The sequence below is a fragment of the Nothoprocta perdicaria genome, unplaced genomic scaffold (assembly GCF_003342845.1).
Source record: "Nothoprocta perdicaria isolate Ctin4 unplaced genomic scaffold, notPer1 scaffold_109, whole genome shotgun sequence".
Taxonomy (NCBI): domain Eukaryota; kingdom Metazoa; phylum Chordata; class Aves; order Tinamiformes; family Tinamidae; genus Nothoprocta; species Nothoprocta perdicaria.
Window position 1 is genome coordinate 1,811,003 of NW_020454194.1, and position 22,952 is coordinate 1,833,954.

General features: G+C 45.6%; 1 protein-coding gene across 2 annotated transcripts in view; it reads right to left on the bottom strand.

The window, feature by feature from the left end:
* The window catches only part of TBL1X (transducin beta like 1 X-linked), a 136,563-nt gene that overhangs the window by 56,669 nt on the left and 56,942 nt on the right, over nt 1–22,952 (bottom strand). For both annotated transcript variants that reach the window (XM_026047159.1, XM_026047150.1), the window contains exon 3: nt 2,506–2,613. In XM_026047159.1, the coding sequence (XP_025902944.1) occupies nt 2,506–2,563 (58 nt within the window). In that variant the 5' untranslated portion in view covers nt 2,564–2,613. The remainder of the gene's footprint in view (nt 1–2,505; nt 2,614–22,952) is intronic.

Consider the following 22,952-nt stretch of genomic DNA (forward strand, 5'->3'; position numbering starts at 1 on the left):
CTATTAAAGCAGGACCTAGTATCTAGGTTTTAATATGCTCATTTTGAAGCATTTTTGAATATTTCTTCAAATATGTAACATCATTTTTTTCCTCTCTTCACCTAACAATCAACATAGGCCTAAGATACAGAAAAAAAAAGAAAAAAAAAACAATGCAAATGCAATTATTTGCAAATGTCTTTAGGTCTAAGTGGATTTTTTAAGAAAAAACATTTGGCACTTCATGTAAGAAAATAAGAGCAGTACAACTTATAATTAAAACGAAAATTTGTGTGTGAAGTTCACCCTAAAATGGCAAAAAGAATTCTTTGCCTGTGGGGATACATTGATGCAGAAGAGCTTTTTCCTCATATTTGGCTGATCCGAATGTTCTTGACTTTGTAAAGTCCCCTTCTGAATCACTACACAACTGTAATTTACCCTATTGATGCATAGAAAGGAATACAAAAGACACTTCCTTTGTTCTTTTTCTTTTTTTTTCACAGAATCACAGAATGGCTGAGGTTGGAAGGGGTCTCCAGAGGTCATCCAGTCCGACCCCCCTGCTCCAGCAGGGACACCCAGAGCACGGGGCACAGGGCGGCATCCAGGCAGGTTTGGAGACCTCCAGGGAAGGAGACTCCACAGCCTCCCTGGGCAGCCTGTGCCAGGGCTCTGTCACCCTCCCAGGGAAGAACTCACATGGAGATGGAACTGCCTGTGTTGCAGTTTTCACCCACTCCCCCTTGTCCTGTCACTGGCCACCACTGGGAAGAGCTTGGTCCCTTCCTCCCTGCATTCTCCCTTCATGAACTTATACACGTTAATCAGATCCCCTCTCAGCCTTCTCTTCTCCAAGCTAAACAGGCCCAGCTCAGTCTCTCCTCATACGAGAGATGCTCCAGTCCCTTAATCATCTTTGTTGCTCTCCGCTGGATCTTCTCTAGGAGCTCCACATCCCTCTTATACTGGGGAGCCCAGAACTGCACACAGTGCTCCAGGTGCGGCCTCATCAGGGAAAGTTACTGTATTAATACACTGTTACATAGCATCTCTTACAATACAAATATAACAGTGTAAAACAATTTCAGGATTCTTTAGGCTCCAACTATGTCCATCTGTGCGTTGCTTTAATATTTAAAAAGCATTTCCCGGTGAGGTACCCAATAGTTTATTTTTAAAAATAAACAAACTCTGTATGAAATTTTATTCATCTTAGTTCCTCTCTTTTCCTCCTCAGATTGCATGCAAGAGCCAGACCATTTTCAGATAAGCTTTGTTATTAGAGAAGAGTACCCCCTGAGAAAACAGCTCCTAACGCAGGCCATCATGGTACTCTCAAAGAAACATTTTAAAAGATCAAATCCTGAAAAACTACAATAAAAATACAATAAACCGTCCTTTGAAGTTGAGTGGAAATTCCTTACATAGGGATTTGGGCTCCTGGAATTGAAATAGCCTTGGAAGGAGAAGAAACAAATCAAAACAATATAGCTAAGGAGCCTGTATCTACGGCTCATTAGCCCAAGAGAAGCAGGCTGACCCTGTATCTTCTACCTGCTGCATTGTTGGTCCTCTCTTTAGGAAACCTGCCAAGTCTGGAGGGCTAATTCTGAAGCTGGCTTCAATAAGAGGTGTATTTTTCACAAAAATCTATGCCTTTGTCTTCCAGAAGGCGAAACACAAAGACTTTTAGCCTATTCTGCTTTCAACCACCCAAGGCAGACAGCCAATCCTAGGTAAACTGCAATTTGGACTACAAATCTTTTGGCAATGTTTCTGACCCCACTCCCACTTCTGCCTTGGCAGAGTATTTTCCATCAGTGAAAAGAGCTTCTACTTCTCACGCTCAGAAAGTGGAATCAGGACTTGGGAAACAAAGTATATCCTAAATGTTATGTTTCAATTTTAATATTGTTTGGAAGAAAAGAGGAAACTACTTCTAAAGGAAAAAGCCTTCAAAAAGTCCTTCTTGTTTGGTGGATGAAAACAGCCATGGAATTGACAATGATACAGAGCTAAATCAACACCAAAAGAGATGTCACTTGCATAGTTAACATACATGATTGATTGTCTTCATTAAGTTCTAAAACATCAGATATTTGTATCCAAAATTTCACTTAGGAGCTCAACTTACAGCTCATGTCAAATGTATTTGGACAAAACCCTTCTTGACGTAATAAATAAGTGATAGAAATATTTCAGGTAGCTAAGAAAAAGAGATACAGATTCAATACCCTAGTTTCAGTGCTGCCAAAAAACCCCTCTCGCTCAGATGATATAACTCTACAAAAACTCTGCTAACAAAAGGTTATTTTCTTGTTTTGCCCAGCCACAATGTTTACATTTGTGTTGTGCTTGCACTTTTATTCAGACACAGGGGTTTATGCAAGAAACACATGGTCTCTGCACACGAGTCTCAATCGCACTAGACAACGTTCCTAAAGCAACACCATGCAATAAGGTGGTTTTTCCCCCACTTCCCCCATTCCCCCTGTGGAGTGATATGAAAGGCAGGTGATTTACCTGATTCCTGGAGATAGCGATACACCAAGAAATTCACTTCGTCACTGGTTATGCTCATCTTAGCCCAACCTCAATATGATGAGGTTCACGAGAAGGATGATCCACGCTCTGCTCAAAGGGAAAGAAAAGAACAGATTTTGTTTATCTGGCTTCATTGATAATCTGGTTATCAAACAGAGGTGGGAGTTGTTAAGGTACTTAAAGGTCTCACATGTTTATGTTTATCAGAGCAGTTATGACGCCATGTGAAACATCCAGTAAATACAGTGACTCAAGTATTCACGCTCTACTACTCCTTTTATTTTTAAAGAGTAATACTTCATATACAGAGGGTCAGAGAGAGAGAGAGAGAGAGAGAACATTTTCAACCTTGAAAGTCCATTCAAATGTTAACTCTTTTGCTTATGTGGCTTTACTACAGGTTCTTTGGACACTACTCTTTATTGTCTGAATATTTTCTAAGCAGAACTGCTAGAAATTACAGTCACATATAGTATACCACAATACATTATTTTCTATCTCCAAATTTGTAACCCAGTCTTTTGTCCAGAAGTTAATCCACTTCAAAGACAGATTTCAGCATTATATGTTATATAAAGTTCCCATAGAATAGAAATAAATTTAAATTTAAGATGAAATTATAAATTTTACTAAAGGGCTGTATGTGTATGAAATAATGTAATATACCTTGTTTGAACAAGGAATGCAAATATCCTAGCATTGTCAAAAGTCATAATGTTATAATGTTTTTGGTGATTAATGATGAAAAAGAATTAAACTTCAGTTATTCACTTATGCAACTGTAACCTTTAGGATGGCAGTTTTCCATTACTATTTTGGGCACATATTGCGTTAAGACACAACATATTGTATTTTTGATGATAAATCTGCTCCAAACATTTACCACTCAATCTCGATGACAATTCATTTCCTTGGGAATACGATTGGAGCCGCTTGGTTTTCTGCAGACATAACTTGACACCTTTGCCAGCGGCAGCGCAGGTACGAGGCACCCCGCAAAGCCCTGGACCCGGCAGTGCGGTGAGTGAGGAATGAGGGATGGGGCCGTCGCCCCTGCGCCCCTTCCCGGCAAGCAGAGAGGCCCTGGCTCACGGCAAAGCCCTTCAGTGACTCCCGTGGCCTCAGGCAGTCCCTGCTCCTGCGGGCAGCGCTGACCGCCTGCAAGCTGCCCCCGCTGCTGATTTAACCAGCAGGTCACTCCGGACCGTAACAGACGCCTCTGCCTGTTTCTGCAGATGTGCCTCTTCTGAACCCCCTTGGGCCTTTTATTCTGCTGTGCTGCTCTGTCTCATCAATGGCTTAGATGCTGTTTTTTCCATAGCAACCCACACCTTCCTAATTCGGGAGTCTTTCTTCTCAAGTATTCCAGACTGTGTTATTATAGCTTGTATTTCGTGGAAGACCAGAGGGAGAAAATACTGCAAATCTTGCAGGCACAGTTGGGAGCATCTCAGCTACTTCGGAAAAATCCTCACCCTTCTGCCACAGTGCTGGCCAAAGACAACCCCAGCTGTGCTCCGCATCCAGCTCCGCCACAAAGAGCAGGCAAGTCCCTGGAAAGTCACTTAGTCTCCTTCCTATTTCTCACCTGTAAAGTGGGCTGCAGTTTTGCTACTACAGAATCAGGAGACTGAAAGCACCGACATGTGGATGGGGTTCAGCTGCTCAGTGGTTATTGCCTCGGGCACAGGACAGGTCAGGCTTTTCAACTGAAACCACCTGCCACTGGGGAGAAGCGAGGCTCGTATATAGGGTACATGTAGGTGCACGTATAGAGGGGATGGACAGGGCAGGAACAGTCTCCTTGGGGTGAGCCTGGTCACCACCACCCAGGGAAGAACAAAAAAGGACATTCATGGCAACTGTCATGGGCATTTTTATCCTCACCTGCTTGGGGAATCAAAACATGTTCTTATCATTACTGCAGCAATGACAGCAATGAGTCCAGGACATTTGAGAGCTACAGGCTTAAAAAAACATCCAACAAAGCTTTTAAAAAAATATCTTCAAAATAGCAGTTTCAGTATTTGGTGGCAGGTAAGTTGGTGGTAAAGCTGAAACCTCTTGCAAAAGTTGATTTTCATCAGTGACGTACAAGGTGGCAAAATGAACCTTATTAATAAAAAATATCCAGAAACTACAAATGCACCCTACTAAGTTAAGACATGAACGTGGTATTTCCCACATAGGAGAGCTGCTTTGGGAAGGGGGAGAGAAAGGAGGAGTGCCCTGTTTTGTTTGTTTTCCTAAAGAGGACTTCTCTTAAAAGATTTAAAACCAGAGAAAATCAGCCTGATTGCAAAATAAATACTTTGACAGCCGCAGAGAACCCCCCTGAGCAGCTACCTTTGTATCAGAAACCCAAACACATCAAGTAGCTGGATTTGCAATGCATTTTCCCTCAAGTCAGTGAATAGGAATTACGTTGACATATGTGTCGGATCATATCTTTATACACATTGTTAGCGTGCCATAAATAACCAGGCGATCCCCACTCATATATCTAAGGTTTCTTCCCTGCCACAGATGCCAGTGCAGCGATCAGATACGCCACTGTAAAGCTTTTAGCCGTCCATAATGATCCCGAGATCTTGGCTTTGCCCCAGAGGAATCCGTTCACTAGAGATTTGGCAGAGCAATGAAAGCCCATGCCCAATTTCATCAACATTTTTTTTTGGATTTCCTTCTTCTGGACAGATAAACACCCCAATGAGGCAGGCTACAGAAAAAACGGTGGGAAGGACAGAAACACACTTATCTCTGGTGTATCTCTATGTCTGATTCCTAAGGAACACACAACCAGTCTCCTCCACAATATTTCTAAAGGAAAAATATAAACTTCTGTAGCAGGCTCCAAATGGCTTTAGTTATCATTCAGATATAATTATTTCTGCTAACTGATAGTCTCTTTTTGTTACTAGAGATTAGTATTAGCTAGATTAACAGTATTTTTTTTTTAATTCGGGCTTAGTTTCAAGATTATACTGATGGGCTTTTGGAAACATTTTACATTTAAACCAGCAGTAACACACAAACTTTTTGGAACCTCCGGCAGATTCACAAAAGCATTTAAACACATTCCAGCTTCCTCTACTTGAGACACTTTTTCCTGTGCCCAGTTACATACAATAGAAATTTCTACTTGTTTCCACTGTGACTTAATAATTTGGGCTCTGAGCCTGCAACTATTCGGGAATGTTTGAGCATGTGAAGAGGCCCTACAAAGGGAACGGATTTCCCAAGATGTCACCTCGCAGGGACACTGCGAAAGGAATCGAGGCTGCTGTTGTCCACGCTGACTGCCTCGGCTGTTGGGGACAGGCTTGTGGCTGCAGGGCCAGGGGCAGAGAGCCGGGTGTCAGCTCGGGTGGCCGCTGCCCGCGGTGCTGCGCGGGGCTCCCTGCCCCTGCCAGAACCGGCCCTTGGGCCGCCCCGTGGCCAGCGCCGCGGCAGGCGGGTAGCCAGGGCGGCTCGTGTCCTTGAGCACTGCCCTTGGTTGGGCTCCATCGGCTCGTTTCCTTGAGCACTGCCCTTGGTTGGGCTCCATACGGTGACATCCTGCTGCTCTCAAACTAAACTTTTCCAGAGCACTGGGGATCTTGTTAATGCCAGGGGCTCCGGAGAAGGCAACCTAGGATGGCTAGCTGGGATGGATGACACAGCTGGGCCTCTGCAGAGCCCTGCTCAGCTCAGTCACTACTAGTTTATTTGCATCACGCAAAGCAATTGCTTTCCTGGCACTATCTTAACACAAATAAGGGAGATCTGCCTGAAGAATCGAAGGAAAATCACTTTTTAAACTTCGGAATAGCATCAAAAGATCCAGCTCCTTCCCCTCTCTTCTGAGCCAGTCTCCCAGGGCCCTCCCTGGCTACGCCAGGAGAGCAGTTCACATTTGCTCCTGGAAGCAGCATGGCCATCCATCCCCAGGGAGCAGGAGTCACCAGGCACTCTTCCCTGCAGGAAGACAGGTCAGACAGCCAGAGGAGGCACCTAAACAGGGGCTGCCTATTTCTCCCTCCATCTCTCCTGACAGTAACCCTGGTCCTCAGGTTCCTTCCGAGAAAAAGGTCAGCAAGCTCCGCTTGGCTTCGGCTGAATCCCGAGCAGGCTTCATCCTTCTGGAGGATGCTTTTTTACCATTAGACAAAGAAATAATAACAATAAAAAAGCAACTTGCTTCTGTCTCCTGAAGTGGCTGTGCTATTTACCTACTTATTTGACAATTTTAGGTTGAAATGTCATTTCCCAGGAAAAGCTTTAATAATAACCAGGAAAAAAAAAAAAAGAAAATAGGAAAAAGAGAAGAAATAGGCATTTTCTTTGAGTTAAAAACAGGCAAAAACGAGAGGGACCCCCTAAAAATGAAAGCATTTCAAATACTTAGTGTTTCCAGACCGCTGCGCTACTGCATGAGAGCTGATGGGCTCGCGCTGCTGCTCTCCTGCCCACGGCAGCGCCTCGTGCTGAGCTCCATCCCTGGGGAGCCAGCAGTGTCCCGATGGTACAGAAGGAAACGTGAACATGACGCCAGCTGAACTGTCCCCTCAGGAAGGCAGGGTAACGGCCTCGCCAAATCACTATGTCACTGTTTTCCGTGCACTCCATAGCTCAATGTGAATCAACACTTAACCAAAGCCAGGAATCACTTCTCACAAAAGGAGCTGCTTTGTCAGCTTCACTATTTTCTGCTGAAAAATAATTTCAGCAGAAACTTTCAGAGAGCCCTGTCCTTATTCAAGGTAGTGTCTTACCACAGATTGGTTACATTCAATCAGCAGCTTTTCCCCAGGGATAAGAAGCTCTCAGTGGCCCACCCCACTGCACTCCTCAGGCTTGTCTTTTATTCCAGCTGTCTCTTCTGGAGGGGCAATTTCAATGCTGCTCCAACCAGGAGTTTGAGGAGAAGAGCATGTGTGGCCCCTTTTCCCATGGAATCTCTGCTGCCATCCCTAGAAGCTGCAGCACAAGACATCTTTCCATTGCAAGCAGCCGGCCCCGGGAGCGAGCCAAGCGCAGTCCTGCTGCTCACAAGGTACGCGGCACGCAAGGCGATTCTCCCCAAAGTCCACCAAAACTAGAGCCAGCCCTGCTCAAAGCACAGCTTGGGCACCCGTGTCCTCTAGACTCCTCCTTCGCGAGGCTTCAACTCAACACCTTCTGGCTTAAGAAAAGCAACACCTCGAACACGAAGAGTTGCCCCTTCTGGAGGTAACCTGCTCAAGACCCCTAATCAGAACGGGGCTCACAGCAAGCTGGGCACTGCATATCTCCCCGCGGCCCTTCCTCACGGAGGGTTAAATAGGTGACTACTGCCGTTTCACAAAGGAAGCTCCCAGGTCACCCGAATGGCAAAAACAAGGCAGTTCCAGCCTCGCAGAGCTCTTGGACGCAGCTCTTGGCAGGTGCTCACTGATGCCTTTACTTGCCTTACACTGTGTTACTATTTCTGAGGTTTTCTTCATGGAGCTGACATCCCTCTTGCTTTTTGTCTGGAAATAAAAGTGTAGGTTTTGAAGACGGGGAGCGTCTCCTCAGAGAGGGCAGGGCTGGAGCTCTGCGCTGCCGGGCGCTGCCTCTCGGAGAGCCCCTCGCTGCCATCCGCAGCAGCGCAGCAAGGACGGAGAAGGCGCCCGGCTCGTCAGGAAACACGAACCGCCGAACGCTGGGGCTGACTCCTTGTTTCTTCCTTTCCCTGTTTTAAAGCCTCACGATATTTATTTACACTGACCTCCCGCTGGGTTTACGGACACCACAGACCAACAGAGCCAAGCCCAGCTCATCGTGCTGGGCCGAGGCGGCAACAAGGGCCTCTGTGTGTGCGGCCCTCAGCAAGAACGCACCGACACGAACGAGCTCCAGCTCCGACACCCGCGTGTTGGGACATCTCGTGCAACTCACCATCGGATTCACCAGAACCTGGTGCCAACTGCGGAGAGAGGAGGCAGGGGGAAGTGAACTGCACACACGTGGGGGTGTCCGACGGGCACGCGGTTCGGCCTCGAGGAGGCCGCTCTGGACGGGCCGCATGCGGGGGGGCAAAGCTGCCAAACCCAGAGCTCACCCAACAAGAGTGCCCCCCAAACTGAAACAAAACCTGCGCTTGGGAAGAAGGTCAGTGGGTACTGACCAAGATCTGTGTTGAACCAAGGAATCTCTAGAAACAAATCGCACTGCCCACTGTATTTTCTTGAAAAAAATCTGCAACGAAACATAAAAATCTTTGTCCTGTCCTGGAAAATAAAAAGTGCAAATAAAAACTAAAAAACCCATCATCATGTCAAAACTGAAGAAAAACCAAACAAGCCTAATAATGTATTAGTAAAAACCAGCTTGGCCCATTGAACACTTCAGTGGACATAATTTCAAAATGTTTATTTTTACTGCAGCGTAACCATTATATTTTTAAAACTAAAATTTACATTTCAAACTGAAAGCCACTTGGAACCAAATCCAAAACTATTTGTCCAAAAAATGGCATCAAGGTGTATTCTGGCAATCTCTAAGTGTTTTTCCAACTTTTTTTATTTTCAATTAACCAACAACTTCCAGCATAAAATAAGTAACTGCCAACAAAAAAGAAGTCTTTCATCCCCAAACTCCCTGCAATCTAGTTCCTGCATCACAAGATGCAAAACTGTGTATCTGCCTTTTCACACTCACAGACTCTTAGTTTCATTGAGCTATTTTTTAGTTCTTAGCTGTTCCACTTAGACCACCCTTCAACCTTGCAGTTCTAAAAGTTCAAGTGAATTTTTTCCAACTCTCTTTGCTGTGGAATGAAATGCGTTTTCCTGTATTGGCCTTTCCTTTTTCGCGCTTTGCTAAGGAGGGTTGGAAAGCAAATGAAACAGCTACTTTTCTGAATTACTCCAATTGTGTTATACATTTTTTAAGAACATAGTCCTGAGGAGAGGCAACTGCCACTGTACTTCTTTTCTTTTAATAACCAAAAATTGTATTTACATCATATACTATATGGAAAGCTGTAAGAAGCCCACAATAGGATTAATGGCAGACTAAAGATATGATACTTCTACAGCTTGCAAATAAAATTACTCTTTCAAAATAGCAGCAGTAGTAGTAGTAGTAGTAATAGTAATAGTAGTAGTAATAATAATATAGGAACACAGATGCTTAGGAAATCAAAACTTCCTATGGAATACAGTTGGAGAATCGAGATGTTTCATGACTCCTGCAACAATTACAGTCAATTTGGACTGCTGCCACTAAATAGCATTTCCTCCCATGAGTACAAAGTGTTCACTCATCTACTTACTGTCTAACTTTGCAAAGAAATGTTGATTTGGACAAACTGAGGGACAGCTGAAAGCATCTACTCATTTCAAATGAGTTAGTCCAAAACAGAGTCATCTGACAGTGCAGTTACTGAAGGGTGTGCATGTGCATTCCCACGTATGTAATACAACAAAAAATATGATTTAAATCTTACAAGCAGAGCTACAAAGTAATAGAGTTCAAAAAAAAATCAAGAAAGATGGCAATTAAAAAAAAGAGCAATTACTCTGTTGCTATTGTAATTAGACATCAATATTTGCTTTCCTTGATTTTTGGCAAGATGAACATTGCATTTTGCCTCAGCTTACATGGATGTACTTCAATTTACTATTAACTTCGAAAAAAGTAGTGAACATATTATCAGTTAACATGACGAGATGTTGTTGTATGTTTCTCTCCTAACAGGCTGCACTTGTCTAATTGTTTAATTTTCTCTCTGTAACCTCAGATGTGGGCAAAACACAACAGAATCTTCAGAACAACCCCACTCCCCACCCAATATACAAAACAAAGCAGGATTTATTTTGCTGCTGCCAGGAATTTCTAATACTGAATGATAAAGACACCTCAGAATGAATTTAAGAGTGCATTTGAAGCCTGAGCTTGCCTTGAGCAGGGACCTAAGCAGCCGCCGCTCTGTGGTGAGAGGGGCCCAGGTCCCGCAGCTGACACATTCCCCTTTGAGGTGACCCGCTGTGGCTGGGACGGGAAAGGAGCAACCACTGGGCAAGGGCCCGGAGCCAGACGGGATTAGCGGGCGGATGGGATTAGCAAGCATGACACCTATTTCATATAAGGTAACTCCCAGCAAAGAACACAAGAGCTATTGGCCTGGAAGGACAACAAGTAAGAGAAAGCATGAGTGCCTTGCTTGAAATACGGAATATGTGGTTAAGGCTTTTGAGATTATTTTAAATTTTTATCCAGCAACTTTGCTGTGTAAAATGGCAGAACCCCGGGAACAGAGGGCCAAAATCTCCTTTTCCAACCGAATGGTTTGACCATTAGGCTGCAATCGAGTTGTCTGCTGCAGGTTCCTCTTTTGGAAGAAGAAGATGAGCCTAGAATATCTAAAAATGACTTTTGAAACATTTCTTACATAAACTGCCTCCTGTAACAAGCGAGGCACATCCCTAATTTGAAGCACACACTTGCCACCAGCAGGCTGGAACTGTATCAGTGCCGGGAGACACGGAGATGATGTGTCCTCGCCGTGCCCGTATCACGGAGAGGTGCGGCAGGCATGGCACGTCACGTAAGATCTCCAGTGCACGGGCTTGGAGAGCTCTTCCTTTATGCCCACAAGCCACGTCCCTGGAGTCCTGGCTGTGCTGCAGATTCCCGGCGTGCGGGAAACGCTCTCGACGCCACGGGCAGAGGGCACAGTGGTGACGAGGACGCAGCACTGGTTGCACACACGTCTGTCTGTCCGGCTGCCTGGGCCTTGTTTGGGTTTTACTTCTTTCCCCAAGGCCCAGATATTGAGATTCAAATTTGAATTTCATGGTATTAGATCTTCCAAACCCGCTTGGATGCCACCCTGTGCCACATGCTACAGGTGTCCCTGCTGGAGCAGGGGAGTTGGACTAGATGATCTCTGGAGGACCCTTCCAACCTCATCCATTTTGGGATTCTGGGATCTTTCAGGACTGCTCTCCAGAGCAACGATGAGAGAACAGAGCAGCGAGAAAAGCCACCCCGGTGCTTCCCCACGTCCGTGCCCTCAGCTCGTGCGACAAGATGAGGGCTGCGGCAGCGCTGCGTGTGAGCCCGGGCACCAGGGCTGCGGAGGAGGCGCCGGCGCCGCGGGCTCCCGTGGGGCCGCGGGCTCCCGTGGGGCCGCGGGCTCCCGCCAGGGCAGGGATGTGCCGAGGTGTCGCTCGCGGGCGGCGGCGCGTGAGCCTCCGCTAACCAGTTCAGCAGATGCTCCTGGGAACGGGCGGCGCCAGGTCTCCACCGCTTGTAACTTCAGTTTTCGCTTTTTCCTCAGAGCAAGCAAAAGCAACAGGCTTTGCCACATATTTCAACCTGAAGTTGTTTTCCCTGTAGTGTTGTTAAAAGTGAGGCTATCTTCTTTATTTATTATTATTATTATTATTATTATTATTATTACACCAAGCAAAAAATGTATTTTTCTCATTAGCCTGTAACTTCGAAACAGCTGAAAGGATTATATTCTGAGTAAAAGGGAAAAAAGTACTTTTCAGGCTCACCACATGGAAAATTGCATCTCTTAAAACAAATATTTTGGAAAATGCAGATTATGTGAAAACACAGATTTACACTGGAAACTATTTTGAGCTTTTATTACATCAGATCCCATAGTTTTCTACAAACTATTCATAAACATATTAACTGGAGCTATAAATAGGTTATTCTTTCCTCTTGAATAATCTTAAGAAAATGCCAATGTTAACCTCTGGGAGGACAAGGATTACATAGTATAGTGCAACAGAACAACAGAAAAATACATATATTAATCATATTACACTGCTATATATTTATACCTTCAACATTACCTCCTACTGAAAATTTTTATTTATGTATATCTATTTTTTTAAATGTAAGTCTCACTAGATTTACTCCTGGGGATGGGTCATTAAATGCCTCTTTATTTTATGGAAAACAGAATACAACTTTTCTTGTTGGAATCTAGAAAGAGGGAAGAAGAAGGATGGGAGGGACATAAATTGCTTTAAAGGGACAGCTGTAGAAATTTCTAAGCAAACACCGAACTAACATATTACTCCTGAGTTGCTTTTCTGCATTCATATTGCGACGCATTTCATACAGAAACTTCCCATATGGATCCCATGATACAGGGCTTTTCAAAAATAACTCTCTTTAAAAATTCATAAAAGAAACCAAGAATGAGTAATCTCAGCCTCATGAACAGCACCTGAAACACTGAGTTCAAATACATGGGTATTTTGCAGTAAGGAGTGATATTCCAATCTGTTTTTTTTTTTTTTTTTTAATAAACGTCCTTTGTTTGGTATCAATACATAGCCTGAAAATAGCAAAGGAAATCTGAGACACAGCACGGGCAGTTTGATGACCTAAGCTGTAGAGCACTACCACGCAGAACTTGGCAGCTCTTTTCCTCCATCCCCCTCTTCTGTATGCGGTTTCTGTGCGTTTATATGCCACACAACCCCTCGGGCAGAGCCTCTCTGACATGTTATGTTTCCCGGCCTCGTGTCACACGGGCAAGCTGGGAGCTGGGGGCACAGTTTGTGCTTGCACGCTTGTTGGAGGGCGTGAGCCCGTCCCCTCCAACACAGGGGACTGTGTATGGAGGTGCACACAAAGCATGTAGGGAGGAAGGGGCCAAGCTCTCCTCAGCGGTGGCCAGTGATAGGAGAAGGGGCAATGGGTACAAGTTGCAACACAGGCAGCTCCATCTCCAGGTGAGGAGGAACTTCTTTCCTGTGAGGAGGACAGAGCCCTGGCACAGGCTGCCCAGGGAGGTTGTGGAGTCTCCTTCTCTGGAGGTCTCCAAACCCGCCTGGATGCCGCCCTGTGCCCCGTGCTCTGGGTGTCCCTGCTGGAGCAGGGGGTTGGACCAGATGATCTCTAGAGGCCTCTTCCAACCTCAACCGCTCTGATTCTGTGCTGCGGTGCCCACACCGGAGAGGTGTTCCACCATGGAACAAGAAAGACAGATCAAGGTGACTGACCGGCTGGTAAGAAACAGGGAGGAAAACTCAGAGGCTGCCTCCTCAGCTGCTGCTGGGTTTGTGCCGCCTTCTCCCTCCCAAGCGTTTGGCAGTTTGGTACGTTTCAGTTGGGTATTTTGCATTTTCCTTCTGTTTGGGGATGGCAGGAAAATGGCACAGCAGCGCTCTCAAGGAAAAATCTTACAAAGTGCCTGTATATATTGAGATGGGCAGAGTGATGTGTTAGTCCATTAGTTTTTTGGATTTCTTTTTTTTTTTTTAAAGACCTCAATCTTCTGTAAAACATGGAAAGATGAAGCATCACATTTCCAGCTGCAGCGCTGTGAGCTACTGCACAGGCCTCATGTGAATAGCAAAATCTATAGATTAAAAGGCAACAATAAGGGCAATGACTTTTTAAACCTACTTTTTATAAGCTGAACAGCCTAGAAACCAAGATGAACTTAAAAATCCTTAGGGAGTCAGAGGCGGACATGACATAATCAGAGTTTTTCACTAAAATTTTTCAGCTGAATACTTCTCAAGCAGGATTTTAATATATTATGACACAATTATTAGTTAGCTCAAGTTAAATATAAAGTCCTTCCCTGCTTAACATACCAAGATGTAGACTGAAGCCTTAAATCCACACACACAGGGCTTGAGACATTTTCAAACATCTTAATCCCTAGAAAAGAAGCTGTTTCTTCAGAGCATGAAGATTCTGTGGTTTGGGCCTTCCCTCCAGGAGGAACAGGGGTCGCAGTCGCTACCAGCCACACGTCCCCCCGTTACAAAATCCACTCCCTGAATATCAGCAGGGCTGGGGGAGCGCAGACCGAGAGAGGCCCCAGTGTTGAGGCCCAACCAGGCCCTTAGGGCTGCTTCAGGCCAGGCCTGACTAGGCCGCCCAGGGCTGCCCCAGCGCTGAGGCCCAACCAGGCCACGCAGGGCATCCTCAGGCCGGGCCTCCCCAACCTCCCCGCAAGGAGAGGCCGCGGGCTCCTCGCGCTCCTGAACCTCCCTCTCCCCACCGCGCTGGGGCTCCCGGTTGTCCGTGTCTCCCCGGGCCTGGGAGCCCCACGCAGCACCCTACGGAGCAGCTGCCGAGCACCACCTACAGGGGGAATCACCCGCTCCATTATCCCGCTCCAACAGCCCCGGATCCTCTGGGACTCCTCCTTCAGAAATCACAGCGGCTGGAAAGAGCACAATCTGTATATGGCTCTCACATGAAAAGCAGCATTTCCGTAACTGAATATAATTTTTCTTCCGAACTGGAACGGTTTTGCTTGCTACCATCTTTCCTAATTTTGGTCAGAAAAAGAATTTTATTTGGAAAAGATAATGTTGAAAAGTAGATGGTAATACCCAATACAGTCATGCTTGAAAGATCCTCTAAGGATACGGTAACTATGTGAGTTTTTTTGCCATCCAACTCCTGGAATGTAATTCTCAAGCGCTAGTTAGCTGTTAAATTCCCTCCACACGGAATGGGGAAAGTTATGTGCCTCTTTCATAGATTTATGTGTTTTCCTGTAGCCGTGGATTAGGCACTTGTCTGAGCCTGGGATTCATTGCTTCTAATTTCCCCTCCAAACCTAGGACCCAAATTGTATGTTTGGCTGTAGAGAATTCAAGGTTTTTATTGGAAAAACATATAGGAGAAAGGTGGCAGTGGAAGTGGTATAAGAAATTTAAGAGAGCAGAGATTAAAATGTTCACTTTAGAATTAGCAGGTTCCCACTTGCATTTCCCAGGTCCCGGAGAGGAGGCTTCACACAAGGTTACGGGGTGTTGGGACAGTAACTCTGGGCAGCAAGAAGGTCAGAGTCACCAAAGACGGGGAAACCGGGATCGGGAACTCCTTCCAAGGACTGCTTGCTTACTGCAGTAATTCTGCAGCTGAATAATGAACAATACACATCTAATTTTTCAGCATGGGCGTAAAATATATGTAGGAAGCACAAGCATCCATTTTTTATTTATCCTTTCACTTTTCACTACTTTTCTTTCTAAACATATGTTTTTCATTTCCTTATGAAGGGAAGATAATTCTAGTCTCTGCTTTTAACCGAAACGCAAGATTCTTTGTAGCTGTTATGCAAAGAGTGGACATCAACACCTATATTTAAGTGTGACGTAATATGAGCTTATATTATCACTTATAATTTGACTACACTTTAACTATTGGGACTGTAAAGCTCCATGGTGAGTGTTTGCCTCAGGCTAAATTTCTCTGGAAGGCATGAGCAAAAATAGCTCCGTCTTCAGAGCGAAGCTAGGGAAAAACACAGTTTTGCTGGTATTTATACAGCTGGTTCAACAAGAATCTCTAGTGATTCCCTACTTTGGAGCAGGGACTTGACATTTGGCAGAGAGGTTGCTCTCATGGCAAGGAAGTGCCTTTTCCATCACAGTGAAAATCCACATGAATTTGACTAATATAAAACCTCTTAGAGACACTACTTGCATCTGCTCCGCATAGGTTTGTCAGAGGCCTGTAATTAAATGATCAAAATATTTTGCTTGCACTAACTTTGCTCCACACTAACGTGACAGGAGCATCTTTCTATGTAAGCATCTTTCTATGTAAGGAAAGCAGATACCTCGTGATACAGGGGAAAGGGCGAGGGAAGGGGCAGGAGACAGGGAAAGGCCAAAGGGATGACAGTGTCAGACCAGGAGGCTGCTCAGTTGGCTTTGCTTACACAAGCAGCATCACTAAACCACTGTTCAGAGATAGCGGAAAATACGCTTTCCTTCCAAGGAATATTTCAGAGGAAAAACAATAATCAAAAGCTAAAGGTCTACACCCCAAGTACAACACCGACTTTTAAACCTCTGCTGCCCTTATTACTAATTTTATCAGGAAATTATTCCTGCATAGTCAGATGATGTGACCTTTTGTGTGTTTTTGCTGCATTTAATAGCCAGTCTTAATTGTATTATTTTTAAGAGCTCATGATCAGGATTGAATCCAAGCATTCCATTACGAGCTATAGTTAGTTAAGATTCGGGGCTTTTTTAAAAAACGTCATTTTTTGGCAGAATGTAGATGATTATTTTCCCTCCCCCCCCTTTTTTTTAGGACATATTTTAAAAGCATAGCTGGTTCACTTAATAAGAAAACCCTTATTTATCTTTGGTCAAATTAAATTGGAAAATAGCAAAAATTTTCAGCATTCAGTGAACTGCTAATACTTAGTCAGCTCCTTTGAACCCCCAAACTGCCTGCAAACACACATGGCTTAATTCCCGCTCGTTCTCAGGCATTAGAATTAAAGACAGGAAAGCAACAATATTTTTTTTCTAGCCAAGCCACATGTTTAAAACGCTGGGTTTTGAGGAGGAACATTTTTTGAGCCTTTTCAGCTGTCACAGAACAATATTTTTGTACTGTGAACTAAACAGAGGTGATCAAATAAAATGTGCCAGTGAAGAGCCTTTACTTACATTTTTATTCATTATAAACTTGTACAGATTTGATCTGGAAGCTGAGAATAGGGACATTCTAAATCCTACAGCCTACCAAGGAAATAAAGATTTATTCCTAAAGCCTAAAGCCAACTGATGCAGTAAGTCATTCCTATTTCTACCTTTTTAATAGACACCTAAAAGATTGGCCTGATATTTAGGAATTCTTACAAACCCAGAGGCTCAAAAGATGTTTTTTCCTCACCCAATTTATTGATGCAGATAATCTCCCTCCACACCAAGTATCTGGTGAAAGAAACCTCAAAGAGAAGAAGAGATTTGTGCAGACTTTATGTTTCACATTAATACATTGCCATTTCCTGATATGAAAATAGTGGTCTGTTCTTTTTCAGAAAGGAAAAAAGGAAGAAAGAAAGAAAGAAAAAACCTAAGGATATTCTGTAATGAAATTTCACTGTGTGACTACCGATACTTTAAATCCAAACCCATGTGCAAGTCTTACATATGTATATTTACAAACATATCCATACAGCACTTAGTATTATATAACCAGAATCAAGCAACTTAGATTTCTCTTTGGCAATAATTGCAGCAAATCTCAAGGCCAAAGAAAAATAGTTAGTGATAAAATCTGAATTTCTCTTGGAAGGATTACAGCATAAAAAGCAGGAAAATAAAGCTTTGTAGGAGAATTCCATAAATTAAACCATAATATTGGGTGCTTTCACTCACCCAATAACGATAATAATGTAAGAAAAGTGTAGTTTTGCAATCAGTATTTTCTTTAATATAAAGAGATGCTGATACACAAACAATTCAAACGTCAAGAGATGTATATCCTAACAAACAGCATAATCCACTAATGGCTTTTTAAATGCTCTATTTTTTTCAAATGCTCTTAAACGTTTTTTTAAGATTTTTTTTTAAGAATAATTGATTAAGACACTGTGGGCATTTTGGGGCAGGTGTGAGTTGGTGTAAGCGGAGGCTCCTCAGGTTCCCACTGGAGATGGGCGCCAGCAGCACCACTGGGTGAGATGGGCTCGCGAGGACACCCAACTCAAGGGGAGCCAGAGGAAAGGGAAGCCTGGGCGCAAAAGACGGCAAATAAATTTATATCGGTGTGGAGACAGAACTAAACTAACAAGTAAATCACTGACTTAAAGATAATTCTAATGAACTAAGGAGACTGATCATTCCATTAAATACACGGTCCAATTCATCGTGTTTGATTTATATTTGTCAAGCATCTAGAGTCACCAAGAGGCAACGGTTTCTACTGACATTATATGGGACCCCTGAAAGTATTTGAGTTGATGTGAGCCAGCCAGGAAGAGAATCACAGGATGTCTCAGTGCATCACTTCCCACAATCACTTGTCTAAATAAATCCTCGGCTGCAGCAGATTCCCTGTCAAGTGGGGGTAACTGGTTTATCTGCTGAGTAATGCACGATTTTTATTAAAAATTCATTAAGGAGCCTTTTTCCTAAGGGGGACAAGCTCTGGCTAAGGTTGTGCTGTTGACAAGTCACTTAGAACCACGAGGCTGGGAGGCCTCTGAGGTGAAGGGAAGGGCTCCTTGCCCAGGGAGCCGCACAGGGAGCCGCCGGGCGCCCCCATCGCGGCAGACCCCGCGCAGCCGCTGGGCTGCCCGCCAAGGCCGCGCTCCACAGGCCCGGCTCCGGCAGCCGCCGCTTCTCTTCCCGAAGGCAAAGCCGCTCCGCTGGATCTTCCCGAGCACAAACCCGCCCCGCTGGAGGGAGCGGGCGCGGAGGCGGCAGGAGCTCCGGCGCGCGGCGGGGCCTGAGCGCGGCCCGGCGGCCTGCAGGACGCCCGGGGCCCGGCGGTGAGCAGGGGGTGCCGGGGCTGCGAGGCGCCCCCGGGCGCACGTGGTGGGGCCGCCGGGAATGGGCGCCATGAAGCAGCAAAAAGGGCCACGAGAGCCAAGGGAAGGGTCCAGCGAGGGCACGGAGTGGCCAAGGAGCCGCCTGCGCTCCCAGAGCCAGGAATCGGCTGCCGGTTCCTTCCCGCTCCTCCATTTCATTGTCCAATGGCATTCAGGAAACACCACTTGCTCTAACTACAGGTGCGGTCCTGAAACACAACATGTACAGAGCTCCTTCTCCCACTAGTCCCTATTCCAAGGATTTCACAGCTTCCCAAAAAATCCACACCATGTTTCCTGCTAAAACCACTCAGAGCTGCTCACAGAAATGAAGAAAAAAATCACCTGAATCTTCTCCCCGCCTCCAAATCTCACATGGACATGAGCCTGGTGCTCAGTAAGGTTGATAACTAGGTCTCATTCCAGCTGAATCGGCGCCTGTTACTATGATGCTAACGTAAAATGACATTTTCATCAAAGAAAACTTCCTAGTTTAAACGTGGTGCTCTTGTGCCGATCGCAAAAGTAACAGATTACTAATTAAAAAAAGAAGCTGTTGTAAATAAATATCCCCAAGGCAGAATCTGAAATACTACTAATCTTAGCTAATACTATCTGTTACATTTACTACCTAATACTATCTAATACTAATATTATCTATCACTAATATCGGAAAACTTCTGCCTTCATTCAGATATAAAATGAAGTGATCACTAATGCTGTGAACAGCACAAAATAATAATTGAGTCTTACCCATGCAATATGGGCACACCTCTAGAAAAACAAGAAGAAAAAAAGGAACTCTCTTGTACAGAAAATATAGCCCCTGTTTTTCTTCTGAGACTGAGAAAAGTTTAGTTTTGTATTTCTCTTCTTACAATTACAGCATAGGAAACACGCAGGAGATCAAGAGCTGTAAGCATCTCTATAGTCTCATGTCAATTTAGAAATCAAACTCTCTCTTAAGAATGTAAAATCCAGAGCTGCTCCCCTTTCCTATATGTTAGCATAAATTCCAGCTGAATCTGGTGGTGGCAGGAGGAAGGATTTGGGATATAAAATTTGCTCCTACAGGGTTGGTGATGCAATGGTTTGGGCCTACTGAGTCAGCTGCCTAAGATAAGATAGATATAGCCAGTTTTTACTGAATTTACATGACCTGTACATACCACTGCTCTGGTGGCAATACAAATACATGGGCCATTAGAGGACTCGAAAACAAATTAACGAGAAAACACGCAAGCCCTTCACACAAATGCTCTCCTGTCAATGGCTTTCAAAGCCATAAATAAATGTATCCTGGTAATTAGGAGCCCAGTGTTAATTTAGATCAGGGAGGCAGTTTATGGGCGCTCTATCTATATTCCCATCTCCTTGGCTTTCTGGTACCTCCTGCAGCAGCGCCTGGACCATGGACCTGCCCTGCCACCTGTGGCGAGAGCTCTACCAGCAAATCCATGAACGTGTCCCACCAACTGGCCCCATGGAAAATGTGGCAGTCACTGCATGCGTCTGGGTTTCCAACAGGAGCCCTTCAGGTATGAAACTTGGTTCACGTTGTGCTCACAGCAGCTCTCACCGGGTTTGTCGCCTGTGACGTGGAAATGCTGCTCAGAAAACTAGTGGGTGACGTCTCCTCTATTACTTTTTCTTCTGTATGTAGAATGTGTTATAGAGTTTCACTATCTATGGCTGCTTCTGTTTGATGAGTATCATTCTTTCTAGACTTGATTTTTTGGAAAGTAAATGCAGGCCACATTTGCCAGGACTTAGCTCATACGCTCTGCACTCCTGCAAGTCAACAGACAAGCTGTAGACTGCTTTATAAGCCACCCCTGTGCAAGATCATAATGCATAGCATTTGCAAGACAGTTGAATAAATCTGACATGCATGTGGCAGAACATAGTTACTTATATGACAAATTCAATATTACTTCCTTTAAAACTTTATTCTTCATATGTGAGTTGTCTCGCAATCTGTTCCCGAGCCACCAAACCTAAAATCTTAAAATATTAAAAAAGAATCTTAGCATTTCCTCATCTACCACTGGAAAGCTTCAGTTCACACAGGGCTTCACACAGAATGGCCCATCAGATCCATGTGGTCCAAAGTGTCCTCGTGGATGAAGTTCCATGGGAGGCCAGGCCCTTCCCCAGGATGGAAGACCACGGTTATTTCCCAACAAGCTTGACACTGTTTTGCCATTTCCTGAATGAGCCCATCAATCCTTGGCCACCGCACAAATCAGCTAGAAAGGACAGGCTATTTTTATAGCTCCCAGATGGTCTTTATGTACTTTCATGCATGGCACGAGCTTCACAAGATGTAACCACGCTGGTGACCCTGGTGCATGTGAAACTGCTCCCTCCGAGCACGGGGAGGTAGGAGCTGGCACACGGGTACATCTATTCATAGCTATGTCATGCACTTCAGCTAGCACCACAGCACTTCATTTTCGCAGCCTACCTTGGCATTTGTCACTGGCAGGAGCTCAATTTGTGTCGTAAAGCCCAAAGTGTCTCCGGTTTCAGTTCGTTCGAGTGATCTGCTGCTTCCCAGGGGAAATGTGACGAGCAATCTGCACGCAGGAGCCAACGGGTGCTTGTGACCCCGGCGCCACGTTTTGACAGCGAGCGCTCCCGCAATATTCCCCGTTTCTGAGATGATCCCGCAGCGACTCCTCATACTCGGTGTCGCTGTGTGAGAAGAGCTGGCGACGAGGCACGGCGTGAACTTCTCCAAAAGGTTCCCCCCAGGCCAACCTCATGCAGCCTCGCACAGCCTTACGACATGCAAGAAGAAAAATCTGCATTTTTCGCATTCTGATAGCTTGGCCTTGCCATTACTAGAACTCCTTCATTGAAACACACCAGCCAACTATCCCTGCAAAGCCCAGCAAAAACCATGCCACTCATTACATTCCTTTCTGGAGAAAATCAGTCATTCCCATAGATGGCTGCTCAGTAAAATCAGTGTTCTATATAATGAGCAATAATTCATGTACAACGGGCACAATGAGTGTCCAAGCATTAAAAGAATGATTTTTTCTGCAGTCAAGATGCTTGTGGCATGTGAAGGGTCCTTTCACTACGGAGCAGCAGGGAGCAAGTGAGGACTGTATTCGGGGAGACCACAGAGGTGGTGGCTCCTGTGTGACAGAAGCAAACATGACTGTTTATCGACCCCAAGGTGTTAGTTGTGGGGAACGAGTTGGAGTAGTGTCCCCAGCGCTGCACTTGCCCTTTCTGGCTCATTACTGCGTAGCTGCAGGCCAGAGCTGGAACCGAGCGACGCATCAGCGAACGCTACTGACACACGGCAGGGGAGGCCTGCAGGGCTGGGACGCAAGCAGGACAGCCCCCAACAGCTCCTCTCCTCGGGGGCAGCTCTTCGAGGCGCTCGTTACACTGATGATCGTCTCCGACTCCGGTTCCGTGTGCCCCATCAGCGTGCAACTTGAGCGAAAGGTGCTGACGATGATGACGAGTGGCATGTTGGCTCCAAAAGGGTTTATATTTAGAAGCAGCGAAGCATCTGACGGAGATGGCAAGTGCAAAGGCAGAAGCTACAGTGCACACGAAGCCACAGGACACAGGAAGCAAGGGCTGCCCCGTGCCTTTGCTCTCATGGGAGAGGTTCAGAAATTTGTTGCAGCGCTGCGTTGCTGCAGCACAGGCAGACAGGGACTTGGTTCTGCCCCTGCGCTGAGGCCCGGGCGCGAGCACGTCCGGGCGCTGCGTGTGCCCCCCGGCTGCTGCATCCCGGGCAGCACAAACGGGAGCGGGTTCCTCAGCAGGAACGACGCAGCCGGATGGAAACTCGCGGATGCCAACCGAGAGGGCTGGCCCTGAGCTACGGCCCCCTCGCTGACGGGCCCTGTCACCTTCACCACATGCGCACCGGGGATCTGGGGGTCAGCTCGAGGGAGCGGGGCGACGGGCGCCTCCGCAGGGGCGATGGCAGGGAGGCGGCCTCGGGCCGGGGCTGCCGCGGAGCCTCTCCCGGACAGGGGAAGCAGGGGCAGCCGGTATCCGACAATTACAGAGGAAAACCGTGTGCTCTGTAGAGAGAGGCCTATGGAGACACTGGCTTGGTTTTCTCTCCTTTACAGAGAGAGAAATCCCTTTTCAGAGAGTTTCACTT